At 42.1% G+C, this 13,741-nt stretch overlaps 1 protein-coding gene across 7 annotated transcripts in view; it reads left to right on the forward strand.

Moving 5' to 3' along the window:
- Nucleotides 1–1,273: 1,273 nt before the first annotated feature.
- Nucleotides 1,274–13,741, forward strand: part of B4GALT4 (beta-1,4-galactosyltransferase 4) — a 118,185-nt gene continuing 105,717 nt past the window's right edge. For 5 of the 7 annotated variants that reach the window (XR_013527617.1, XR_013527616.1, XR_013527619.1 and 2 more), the window contains exon 1: nt 1,274–1,598. Coding sequence is in view for 3 of the 7 variants with exons in the window: in XM_078352079.1 (XP_078208205.1) it covers nt 1,289–1,598 (310 nt within the window). In the remaining 4 variants the exon portion in view is untranslated. Of the gene's footprint in view, nt 1,599–4,708; nt 4,969–12,465; nt 12,863–13,741 lie in introns of all 7 variants that reach the window. The other 2 variants (XM_078352080.1, XM_035274125.3) reach the window with 2 other exon arrangements.

Raw genomic sequence — 13,741 nt, forward strand, 5'->3', positions numbered from 1 at the left:
AACTCAAGAGGGCCCCTTCAAACTCTTGGAACTATGCATCGATTGGAGACCTTAAGGTAAAGCTAACCAGGGAAGTTTCTCCCCAGAAGCAGATGGCATCCTAGACACGGACAGCTTTCTTGATCACGGATCAAGACTTCTCTGCTATCATGAATATCTTATCCTTTTTTCTGTTTTCCCTATTTCCTGCTGGGAGATCAATGGGACCATAATTTACAGATGGCTTTAGCTAAGGCTCATGGTCTAGCAAGAAAAATCAGAACAACTGTTGGGTTTCTGGGCTGATGCAAAAAACGAAACAAAACAAAACACCTTAGGAAACAATTTTACTAATGCCAGTGCCTCTCTGTGTTCCAATGAAAGCCACCCTAAAACTCAAAAGCAGAGTGGAAAGCTATCTTTGACTTTGTAGATATCACTTGCTGCTTGCTTTCCTACACTTACTGAAGGCAGTAACCTAACTTTTCCAATTAATAACCTACCAGCTACCAAATACAGAAAAGCTGAGTGATTTTTGTGACAGGTACATTATGCTTCTAGGCATCTCATACTCAAGACCAGGGGATTATCTATGTGGGTACAAGTAACTGCTTGTATAATGTCACTGAATTAAATCCAGTAATGTCATTTTTTACTGACTGTGGTTATACACCCTTACAGCATGTTATAAAGGGGCCACAAACAAAAAAGTAAGTTCACACTGAACCTTGTTCAGGAGCAGTGCTGACCGATTTCACTGATTTATACTTAACTGCCACTAGGTGGCCCTCTTTTCCCGCTTCCAAGGGCCTACACTGGGTCCACGTGGCCTCAGTAGAGCCTCAGAATTCTTGCTGTGAAGCTTGATGAGCCCAGCACTGGTTCTAGCTACGGTTTGTTCCTTTCGGGGTGGAGTGGATGGATGGTTCTTGGAAATGTACGACTTTCCCGTGAGTGCAGTGGGAGGCTGTACTGGAGAATCTAGCTACCCCGACTGCCTAAAGAGAGCCTACCATAATTTTTCACTGAAATCTTTAGGATAAATGTAATTCTGTCTTGGGTTTCTGTAATAATATCTTTGAAGAAATAAGGATTTAAAAAATTTTATTTCTTTAATATTCTCAATAGTCCTGCAACATGGGAAAAATATTATTTTTACTACTACTACTATTATTATTGCAGTTGAGAGGGCTGAAATCTTGCAGGGTAATGTAAAGCAAGTTTATTAGTCTCTAAAGCCCCAGTTTCCTGCTCTGTAAAATGGAAGGGTCCCGATCTCTTTCCTACTGCTCTGTGAGTACTTAAGGGGATGGAATTTGGGAGACGCCCAGCACCTAGCACACTATTGGCACCGAGTGTTAAAGCCACCGAGAGGCCGAGGCGTCAACCCTCCGTTTCCCTCCCGGTGCCCCTTCCAGCGCCAGGTGGGGTCGATTTGGCAGGGCTGGAGCGCCAGGCGCGTGCAGAGCCCGGCGGACCCGCCCCTCGGGCCCGGGCCGCGCGGGAGGCGGAGCTCGCACTCAGGAGCCGCCTCCCGGGCAGCGGAGGCGGTCCCCGAGTAGCTTTCCGCGGCCTCCCCTGTCTCCGCGCAGAGCTCGCCGGCCGCGGCCGCCTCTGGGGTGAGTACACGCGGCTCTGGCTCCGCTGGCGCCAGAGATGTGCAGTTCCCCGGACACGGGCGCCGTGCGAGGGTAGCCGGGCGGCGGCCGGGGTCGGTCCCGGGGCTGGGGCGGGGCGGCCCTGGAGATGGCGCGGCGGCCTCCGTGGGGCAGCCCCGCCTCAGCCGAAGCGGTGGGCCCGGCCGGGGGCCTGAGGAGGCCGAGCCTGGCGGGAGGTGCCGGCTCAGGTGCTGGCGTCCCGCCGCGGCGCCACCTCTGCTGTGGGCCCGGGGAGCCAGGTGAGGTGCCTCCAGGTAGGAAAAGATCCAGGGCTCACCTTCACGCCCCGGGTCACGATTCCGGGGTCGCCCCCAGCACCTCTCCGCCAGGTGCATCAACCTGAAAAAGCCCCTTCTTCCTGGAAACCCTCTTTCTCCAGCGTCTCTGCGGGGAAACTGATCAGCTGACCCCAGCACTAGGCCTGCGAGGGGCCGGCGACCTTTGACCTTTCTCCGAAGGGGCTGGTCACCTAGGTTATAAATGACTTCGGAGACTGCCATCCGGTGTCTGTTGATCTGTATCCCTTATGTTCTGTCTTCCCTTAGATAAGGGCTGTTAACTCTTTATTTGAGAAAGGGAAGTCCAGAGGGCTCTGGACCCAGAAGAGGCCTATGGGTTGGTAGCCTTAGGAGAGCAGTTAACCACAGAGGGTGGGCGTGTACCCTGTTACAAAGTGTTCCGTAGTGGGTGAGCGATGGGGACGTGGAGGTGGTGAGGGCACTGGTAGACCTTCCCAGCTGTTTGGTGATGAAAAGGAGGAATAATAAGATGGTAATTTGAGTGTGGAGGAGAGTTATGTGGTTTTTTTAAAATTAATTTTTAAAGAAAGGAAACGAACACCTTGAAGATGCAAGAAAATCAAGGAGTCTCAGATCAGGATGAATAGGATTCAGGGTCCGGATTGAGAAATCGAATTCAGAAGAGGGCGCGGAGGGCTATCCGGAGACTCGGGCAGGGGTGCTGGAAGGTGTCTCTTGCGGGAGGAGATAATGGATTGGTTATAGCTCGGAAGTTTTTGTTGTTTTGTCTTCTAGAGCAGGTTTGTTCTTTATGGAAACTGTAAACCCCCTGAAATTGTAAAAACTTCCGAGTACCTAGATCTTTGATTAGATTAACAACATCCGTTGTGAAGAAGTACTGACTTGAATTGAACTGTTTGACTTTGTAATCTAAGAGGAAATGGATAGGGCAATAAAATCAGCTCTGTGGTTATAGTTTATATACCTTTTAATAGAATAAGTATTTAGTATCTACTTGAAGCAGAGCTAGTAGTAATGCGTGCCTTTCCCAGAGATGCATGCACATGATCTGGGAACTAACCATCTCTTTGAACATCTTTTATTCAGTGGAAGCATCCGAAACAAGTCAGTGATGGTTTTCTATTCGTTGTTTTAAGCCATCAGTGAACAGCAGTGGTCTCTCAAACCTGGCTGGATGTCTCAGAGTTACCTAGGCTCCTGTTCAAAATACGGATTTTTTTTTTTTTTGAGAGTCTAGCTCTGTCGCCCAGGTTGTAGTGCAGTGGTACAATCTTGACTCACTGCAACCTATGCCTCCCAGGTTCAAGCAATTTTCCTGCCTCAGCCTCCTGAGTAGCTGGGACTACAGGCCCACCACTCCTGGCTAATTTTCGTATTTTTAATAGAGATGGGGTTTCACCATGTTGGCCAGGCTGGTCTGGAACTCCTGACCCCAAGTGATCCATTCTCTTTGGCCTCCCAGAGTGCTGGGATTACAGGTGTGAGTGACAGGCCCAGGCAAAAATATTGATTTCCTGACCCCACCTCAGCCTTTTGAAATAAAAATCTCTGGGTCCAGACCCAGATTTGAAAGCCTGGGAATAGGCATTTCAAACAGACCACAGGGTTCTCTGGCACTGAAGAATTGCCAACAGCCTCTGGTTTTTCTTTGAGATTGGGGCTTGTTGGGCCTACTTAGAATAGGTTTTCTTAAAGGTTATATGAATGAATTGTCAAACTTTATGTAACTAAAAGTTGTGATACCTGTCTGTGATGTTATCTTTAAATTTTAATATACAGTTGTCTCCCTTACTTACGGGGCATGTGCTACAAGACCAAAAGTGGATGCCTGAAACCATGGATGGTGCCAAACCCTATATATGCCGTTTTTTTCTACATATATATCTATAATATTTATAAATTAGGCACAGTAAGAGATGAAAATGTCTAATAATAGAACAGCTACTACAATATGCTGTGATAAAAGTTATGTGAATGTCATCTCTTTCTCAAAATATCTTATTGTGGTTAACTGAAACCGCAGAAAGTGAAACCAAGGACTACTGTATTTTAAAGGAAAACTATGTAGTTATTTTGTCAGAAAACAACATTGTTTCTGATGATGAAAACTCCATTTTAGAAAAATTAGAAGATACAAAAGAAATAAAAGGTTTTCCCTAATTCTATAATTAAGAGATGACCACCAGTTTCTCTGTCATTTTGTATATGAAAGGCACACACACATATATTTCATAATTGGTGTTATATGTTATACGCTCTTTTTTGTTTTTTTGAGACATGGTCTCGCTCTAATGCCTAGACTGGAGTGCGGTGGCACAATCTCGGCTCACTGCAGCCTCCGCCTCCCAGGTTCAGGTGATCCTCCTTCCTCAGCCTTCCAAGTAGCTGGGACTACAGGCATGGGCCGCCATGCCCAACTACCATGCCCAACTTTTTGTACTTTTATTAGAGAAGGGGTTTCAACATGCTGGCCAGGCTGGTCTCAAACTCCTGACCTTGAGTGATCTGCCTGCCTTGGCCAACTAAAGTGCTGGGATTACAGGTGTGAGCCATCATGCCCAGCCTATATTTTATATACATTTTTGTATCTTTTTTCTACTTAACTATTGCACTTTTCCGTGTAGGTTTTTTAAGCACCATTTTAATGAAACTGTATGTCCCATTATGTTGATGTATTGTAATTAATTAAACATTTGTACGCTTTGATTTTTGGTTATTTTAGCAACATTTGTTTGAATGTCATGGTCTACCTCACTGATTATTTTCTTCCTTCCTTCCTTCCTTCCTTCCTTCCTTCCTTCCTTCCTTCAGGGTCTCGCTCTGCCACCCAGATTGGAGTTCAGTGGTGTAATGTCAGCTCACTGCAACCTCTGCTTCCTGGGTTCAAGCGATTCTCCTGCCTCAGCCTCCCGAGTAGCGCACTGCCATGCCCGACTAATTTTGGTATTTGTAGTAGAGATGGGGTTTCACCATGTTCGCCACCAGGCCGGTCTTGAACTCCTGACCTCAGGTGATCTGCCTGCCTCGGCCTCCCAAAGTGCTGGGATTACAGGCATGAGCCAGCTCACTTGGTATTGATTATTTTCTTAGAATATATTTCTAAATGATGGAATAAAAAACCTTTCAAATGCATTTTTAAAATCTCATGTTCACATATCTTCTTACTGCTTTTCTTCACCAGAGGGAAAATTAACATATCTGAAAGATCTTTATTGCATTCCAGGTTCCTTCTCTTATATCAGTGGCTCTGAAACTTTAATGCAGATAAGAATCATTTGGGGAGCTTGTTAAAATTTCATTTTTCTGAGCCCCAGTAGCTGCTGTTCTGACCTGTTGGCTTTGGAGTGGGGCCCAGGAATCTGCAGTTTTAACACATTCCCTTATGTATTTGATAAAGGCACTCTTGGAACCAGATGTTGAAAAGTACTTTTTAAGTAAATGGCCAAACAGATTCAAAGCATTCAAGTTATTTGTCAAAAGCCATTCATGCATCTGGTAAGAAGAATTTGAACTCAGCTCTTTGTGACTTCAGAGCCCTGTTATATCCATGATCGCAGAGCTTTTTAAACCTTTTTAAGAAGGTTTAGGGTGAGGTGCTTCTAATGACTGCAGAAAGTAAGCTCCTACTGACTCCACAGTTGATTTCTTAGGGAAAGCTGAAAGTAACATATAAGTACACAATGAACTTCTATTGAAACCTCCCATCAGAAATTCTGGTGAATTCTGTATTATGCTTCATAACATATACTACATAAAATAACTTTGGTCGTTTGGGTGTTGCTGGATCCCCGGCTTCAAATGTGGATTTCCACAGCATTTGCCCAGAGGCAGGTACATTGTGTTCCAGTGTGCTGTGGAGCTCATGCAGTAAGTAGCTTCATGAATGCAGGGGTAGGCAGGTATACAGCACTTCCTCCCCAAGCCAAGGAGAAGTATCACTTTTACAAGTAGAGAAGCGGAAGGTAGTGGGCATGACCAAAAGTGCCATTTATTAAAGGTGGGGTCCCTACCCTTAGAAGAGTGTTGGTATTAGTGAAAGGAGCTAGTATCAGGGTGAGCCTTTAACATTTTAAAAATCCTCCTCAGATGGAATTTTGTAGTTATTTAATTTTATTAATCTTTATTTCCCCCCTTTCTTTTTTTATGTCTTGTTCCTTTTAGCAAGAGCCTGGAATTATCATGTATCCTTATGTATTTCAACTAGTATATATCCTAGTCCGTCATTCATTACTAAATTGAGCACCTGATAATGTGTCATGTTGATTTGAGGCACTAGGAACATAAAAACAATGATTCTCTTTTAGAATTAAGTTAATTTACTGTCATTTGTTGACTTGGGTTATATCTAGTCTCTGACTCTTTTATTTTTAGTTAATTTTAGACTTATAGAGAAGTTGTAAAAATGATATAGAGAGTTCACCTAGCTTCCCCTAATAATACCCCTTATATAGCCATAGTACATTGATAAATAATATTAACTAAACTACAAGGTTTATTTTAAGTTCATCAGTTTTCCTACTAATGTCCTTTTGTTTTCTGTTCCCACCGTATTTTATTAAGGATCCTGCATTTTATTTAGTTTTTCTTTCTCCTTAGTCTCCTCCAGTCTGAAATAGTTACTCAGTTTTCCCTTGTTTTTCATGATTTGATTCTTTCAAAGAGTACCAGTTAGGTAGATTGTGGAATGAACTTGTCTGATGTTTTCTCATGCTTCTAATGAAGCTGTGCACCATTAGCATGAATACCACACAAGTGATGTTATGGAGAGCTGCTGGGCTTCTCCACTACCAAGTTACTATCTTTCCCTTTGTGGTTAAGAATTATCTTGGGGGAGATACTTTGAGACTATCCTGTTTATCTTCAAATTTTTGCCTGTTTAGCATCCATGTAGACTAGTGGATATTCATTTTATCCTATGGGTTAAAATACAGTACCATCATTATTTTTTTTAATTACTCAAATGCTTCTAGGTTGGGCCATTAGGAGCTTACTCTTTGGGTTTAAATGACTTACCTTGCCCAGGGAACCATTGCCCCATTAGGATCTGGCCAGTGATCATTCAGAAGCCTCCTAAAGGAGCGGTGATTGGGATGATGAATACCAAGGCCTAAGGAAGGTGGGACAATGTGTGTGCAAAAGGTAAACTCCCAGGAGTAAAAAGAGTAGCAAAATAATCAGTCTGTTTTCTGGTGCTGCCCCAGGGAGCCCCAAGGTATCATGATCATCTGCCTGGTACATTATCAAGTACACCTACATGCAATTTTACATGTCTGCAAAATTACCTGATAGGTTCAGAGACTTTGTAATGCTGATTTTGGTGCTCTTAGCTGCTGAATGAACATACCCTTTCTCTTTGGTGCAGATCCTTAGTAAATATTTATAAAGTGATACACGGTGTCCTCCCCACCCACTTTGGTGGAATAAAAATGTGTGTGGTTAGAGATTCTCCAAGAATGATATGTAGCACTTATGCTGCCTTACTCTTTGTTATAGCTTATCTTCCTTGCCAGATTCAAAAAATTATTATGGAAAATTTCAAGCATACACAAAAGTAGAGAGAAAGAAAATGGATGCTCAGGGACCTATCGCCTACCTTTAAGACTTCTCAATGTTTTACCCATCTTGTTGAATCTCTTCTCCCACTTTGGGATGGAGTTGTTGGCATATTTGATAGGAAATTGCAGAAATTGAGATCTAGAAAAAGAAATAAACTCTGAGCACAAAGACTAGGCTTTAATTCTCTTTATATCCTATTCCCTTTGCTTGAAAATAGCAGGTACTCAGAAAAGACTGGTTGAATTGAGTAGAGGAAAAGCAAATATGAAAACATGATCATTTTTAACGAACTACAGGGCAGACTTCTAGAAAGGAAAAGAGTGGTAAATCTTGCCCTAAATAACTTCTTTCCTGTTGCCTGCATTTGTTTTCAGTCAAAGCTGTCCTGCCACTTCAAGACAGCCTTGACTGAAAAAGAAGATAACTCTGAGACTGTGGTGAGAATTAAGGGTCTCTCAGTTACTTAAATGTTTGTGTAAGAAAATAAATCTGATGTAACGGCATTTTCCCAAACACCAACCAGGAGTCACGTGACCTAAAAAGAACTTTTAAAAAAAAGTCACTATGTTTTTCTAATTATAAAAATATCATATATTTATTAAAAGAAAAATGGAAATTACAGAGTTAGAAAGTACAAATTATCTCATTAATTCCAGAGATAACATTATCTTGGCCAATACTCTGATAACAGTTGAACATGAATCACATTGGTAATTACAGCCAATAAATACCTGTGTTCCTGGCTGAGCACAGTGGCTTGTGCCTCTAATCCCAGCACTTTGGAAGGCTGAGGCGGGTGGATTTGAGATCAGGAGTTCGAGACCAGCCTGGCCAACAAGGTGAAACCCCGTCTCTACTAAAAATACAAAAATTAGCTGGGTGTGGAGGTGCACGTCTGTAATCCCAGCTACTGGGGAGGCTGAGGCAGGAGAATCACTTGAGCCTGGGACGTGGAGGTTACAGTGAGCTGAGATCATGCCACTGCACTCCAACCAGGCCAACAGAGGGAGATTTTGTCTCAAAAACAAAACAAAAACTTGTGTCTTGGAAATGTAGCAGGTATACCAGTGTGCTTGGGTACGTCATCTTATTAAATTCTTAGAGCAACTTTGTGAGATAAGTATTTTTCATCATTTTATAGCTGGAGACACTGAGAGGGGTGGCCTCCAGTCACTTGGCTAGTCTCTCTTGAAAAATAGATGGACAGACAGATGACAGACCCTTCACACTTCAGATGTTTACTCCCAGGAGCCAAGAAACCTTACCCCGAACTTCCTTATGCTGGCTCTCCGTACAGTTTTGGAGAGAGCACTTAGACTTAGAAATATAGCCAAGTAATTGTTTTTAACTGGGTCAGGTATTGTCTCAAAAGCAGGATTAGTAATGAAGGCCTAATAAGTAATTATTAATAATGGTTCCTTGCTTTTAGAATAAATGTTTTATCTTTGAACAAAGCCTATAGGCAGTAGTTGAGCAATATTAGTTTATGATTATTCACAGCTGTTTCCTTCTTGGGTAGGTTTTTTTTTTTTTTAAATTATACTTGTCCCTCAGTATACGGAAGAAATTGGCTCCAGGAACCCTGTATCTATCCAAATCTATGTATGCTTAAGTCCTGTAGTCAGCCCTGAGGAACCCACGTATTGGAAAAGTGGTCTTCAGTATACACAGGTTTTGCATCCCGGGAATATTATATTTTTGGTCCACAGTTGGTAAAAAAAATTTGAGTATAAGTGGAGCCATGCAGTTCAAATCCATGTTATTCAAGGTTCAGCTGTATTTTTAGGGCGGTTTTAGATTCACAACCAAACTGAGCAGAAGATACAAAATTTTCCCATGTACCCCCTCCCTTGGATAGGTTTTAAAATCTCTTCCCCCTCTGTAGAATGAGGGAGGTGGATGTGTGGTCTCCAAGGTATTTTCTGGTTTCAACACTGTAATAATTTTATGGTCATAACTTCTTTACACTTGACAGTTCTCTCTTTTAGGGGACTCTCCCTCTAAAAATAGAAAAGCAATGTTCACAGGGCTTAGTGCAGTTGCTCAGGCCTGTGATTCCAGCACTTTGAGAGGCTGAGATGGAGGGATCACTTGAGGCCAGGAGTTCAAGACCAGCCTGGCCAACATGGTGAAACCTAGGCTCTCCTAAAAATACAAAAATTCGTCAGTTGTGGTGGTGCACGCCTGCAATCCCAGCTACTTGGGAGGCTGAGGCACTAGAATTGCTTGAACACAGGAGGTATAGGGTGCAGTGAGCTGAGATTGTGCCATGGCACTCTAGCCTGGGCAACAGAGCAAGACCCTGTCTCAAAAAATAAGAAAAAAGGAAAGCAGTGTTCCCAGTCTGAGTTTTCTAAGATCAAGATCTTTATTTTAAAAATTACCAATCCCGTTGGGTGTGGTGGGTCATGCCTGTAATCCCAGCACTTTGGGAGGCCGAGGTGGGCAGATCACAAGTTCAGGAGTTCAAGACCAGCCTGGCCTACATAGTGAAACCCTGTCTCTACTAAAAATAGAAAAAATTATCCAGGCATGGTATAATTTGGTGGTGCCTGTAATCCCAGCTGCTTGGAAGCCTGAGGCAGGAGAATTGTTTGAACCCAGGAGGCAGTGGTTGCAGTGAGCAGAGATTATGCCATTGCATTCCAGCCTGGGCGAGAGTATGAGACTTCGTCTCAAAAAAAAAAAAAAAAATGCCAGTCTTAGCATTTAAGCCTCCTACAATTAAGTCCACAAGAGGTTGTCTGACTGGCCCCAGGACCTGATGACTTACTGTCACCCTGAGGGAAGAGAGCAGACCTCCAGGAAGGCATTTGAACAGACAGTCCCGAAGAAAAGGAAGGCAAATGTGTGAGAGATGTAGAAGGCCCCAAAGGAACCTGAATATTCAAGGGTTTGTGTTGGGCCTACCCAGGCACCAAGGGAAGAAAAGAGGAAACATCCATGTGAAGGATGTGGAGCTGACCACCTGGGCTGAGATCTGAAGCTAACATTTACTAGTCATGTGGGCTTTGGCAAGGTACTTAATGTCTCCAAACCTTCCTTTCCTTTTCTTACCTATTTGATGAGGAGGCTAGTAATTCTTACTTCATGTGGTTAAATGAGAGTCAAGTAGGTTAATACAAGTGATTTTACCCAGTGCATGGCACGGAGCAAATGCATGCATAAATTGCCCTTTTTATGAGTTATTATTACTGCCTTCGGCATTGACTTCCTGTGATACCTTCACAGGACCCTGAACACAGGCATACTGTTTAATTGCTTCCTGGGTCAAACATTCCCCAAGAACTTAACTTCCCTTTTCATCAATGGCATTGTGTTTAGAGAGAAATATTTTCTAGGTTTCCTTCAAACCAACCTGCAACTAAATTTTTGGAATTCTATCCTTTAGTAAGTGTGAAACTATCCTGAGAGTATCTGAGGTAATGGTTGTTCTTTACAGTTACTTACTGCCTCTCTATTAACCATTGAAAAAGAATTCATTTTAAGAGTACTATATTATAAAATGATATATGTAAAATACATGTAAATATGTCACTAACATACAAAAAGATATACATAATATAAAACTATATTATTAAAAATTCTAAAAAGAGAAAAAGCCATCCCTAGTGAATTTCATTCTCCTAATATTATTATTAACTTTTGAGTGTATTTCTATTATTAACTTTTGAGTGTATTTCTATCCTTATTGTATGTCTTTAATTGTAATCATTGCACGGATACTGGGTTTGCTTTCTGTTTTTCTTTTTGTCATTTAAGATTTAATCATAAGTGTTTCCTTGTGATTATTTAGCATAGAAGATATTTTGGTCTCCATTTTATTTGTTTAATTGAGAATATGCTTGTCTTTGTAGATTATCTGTGCCCTGGCTTTAGCATTTTCTGTGTTCTTCTGCGAACATGTTTAGAATTAGAGGAGAGAGGTGTTTTTGGCCACATGGAGAGGATGTAGCAGGTGTTGCTGGCAGCCACCCAGGATCCTTGTCAAGTAGCACTCATCACTTTAGTGTATTTTCCATGGTCCAGGGTTGACCCTCAGCTGGGTGGTCTTAACATGATTTTTGTCAGTAATTAAGAGCATAGCCACCTCTTAGAAGTAAATTCATATTATCCCATCTCATGTCATTGAAGTATGAAATCAGAGTGGCAATTGATCAGTACAAATAGTGGTGTTTCAGTGTGTTTGCTTGTCTGTCAAGGTGGGATAACTGTTTGTATAGTAATAAATTAATAAGCCCCGCAATAACTTTTCTAGGTATATACTAATTTTATCCCCATTTTACAGATAAGAAAAATGAGGCTTAAATGACTGGCCCAAGGTTACGTAGCTCTTATGTGGTAGAGCTGTAGTTTCTGTCTAAATCCAAACTCCTGATCTTAAACACTGAGCAGTAGTTCTGTTCTTCTTATAGATAGATAGTTGACCTTCTGTTAACCTTCTGTTTAGGGATTCTCTTGTGTTTCTTGACAGACTTCCTCCTGCCCACCTGTGCCAGGGCCTCTTGGTTAATACAGCCCTCATTCCCTGTTGTCGAGGACCATGCTTTTCTAGCTCTCACAGGGTAGAAGAACTTTTCCCTTATTTTCTCTTTGGGTCAAAATGTGCTTCTGTAACAAGGTTTCACATTTTAAAAATCCTCCCTTAAAGCTGTGCCAGGAAGGGGCAACTGAGGCAGAGAACTATTAGGGCTGTGTCTTAGGCTGTGCCCAGCTAACATCTCAGGGCATTTGCAGTCTCCCTTGCCTATTTGTTCTGTCCAACATCTGGAAATGGCTTCCCGTCTTGGGTGACAGACAGCCTGGCCAATAACCTAGAGAGAGCTTCTGTGATGTATTGATGCTTGGAACCTCTAAAACCTCTGGTTTTCCGATCTCTAAACCCTTAGTGGGATCTACCGTTACGGTTAGTCAAGGTCCATTGGGTATGAGTTTTCAGTTTGTGCCGAAGTGAATTATTTCAGGATCGAATTTCCATTTGAAACAACATGTCTTTTGTGATTGTCTTTTAGATTGTTGGAGCAGAACTACGAGCAAAAGCAGGCATTGTATTTTCAGTTGTCATCAAGTTTGCAATCAGATTGGAAAAGTTCAACTTGAAGCTTTCTTGCCTGCAGTGAAGCAGAGAGATACATATTATTCACATAATAAAAAACATGGGCTTCAACCTGACTTTCCACCTTTCCTACAAATTCCGATTACTGCTGCTTTTGACTTTGTGCCTGACAGTGGTTGGGTGGGCCACCAGTAACTACTTTGTGGGTGCCATTCAAGAGATTCCTAAAGCAAAGAAGTTCATGGCTAATTTCCATAAGGCCATCATTTTGGGGAAGGGAAAAACCCCGACTAATGAAGCATCCACGAGGAAGGCAGAACTTGACAACTGCCCTTCTGTGTCTCCTTACCTCAGTAAGTGTTCCCTTTTTTCTTTTATGTAAGTAGTATGTAAAGTTTTTATTTAAATATAACATATACTTGCCTGTATCAAAACATCTCATGCACCCCGTAAATGTACACATCTCCTGTGTCACAGAAACTATAAATTCAAATAAAATAAATGTTACATGTACAAGAAAGTACAGAACTCAGAAGTATACTGCTTGGTTAAGAAAATGAACATAGTTGTTTCAGAAAATGAACATAGTTGTCTAGCATGTAAATTTAATGTAGATGACGGGGCAATGGATGCAGCAAACCACCATGGCACGTGTATACCTATGTAACAAACCTGAACATTCTGCAGATGTACCCCAGAATTTAAAGTATATGAAAAGAAGTTGCAAATGCTTCATGTAGCACAGAAGAGAAAAAAAAAAGAAAGAAAACAAGAAATGGTATCTTGCTGGAACCATAGGAATTCCCATACTTCTCTCAGTCACCACTTTGGCTTCAAGATTCTAACTCTACACATTAGATTTTTCCTGTTATAGAATCTTAGAGGTTGGAAGCGTATGTTATATACTCTTGTGTTTGGCTTCTGTTGCTCAACATTATTTTTGTGAGATCTGTTCTCATGGTTGCATGTGGCTATGGTTTGTCCATTTTCATTGACGTATGGTAGTCCATCATATGAACAGACCCACTTTTACTATCCAGCCACAAAAATCTCAGCAGCAGACATTATTAACAAGGTCCAGTGATCTAGGCTGGTGGCCCCACCCCATGTGTCTCTTGTCCTCCTCTTGAAACTAGTGGGCTAGCCTGTATCAGCAGAGCACAAGAGCTTGAGAGGAGAAATGCAAGCATATTCTAGCCTCCACTGGGGTCACACCTGTTATATTCCTTTGG

Source organism: Callithrix jacchus, chromosome 15 (genome assembly GCF_049354715.1).
Source record: "Callithrix jacchus isolate 240 chromosome 15, calJac240_pri, whole genome shotgun sequence".
Classification (NCBI taxonomy): domain Eukaryota; kingdom Metazoa; phylum Chordata; class Mammalia; order Primates; family Cebidae; genus Callithrix; species Callithrix jacchus.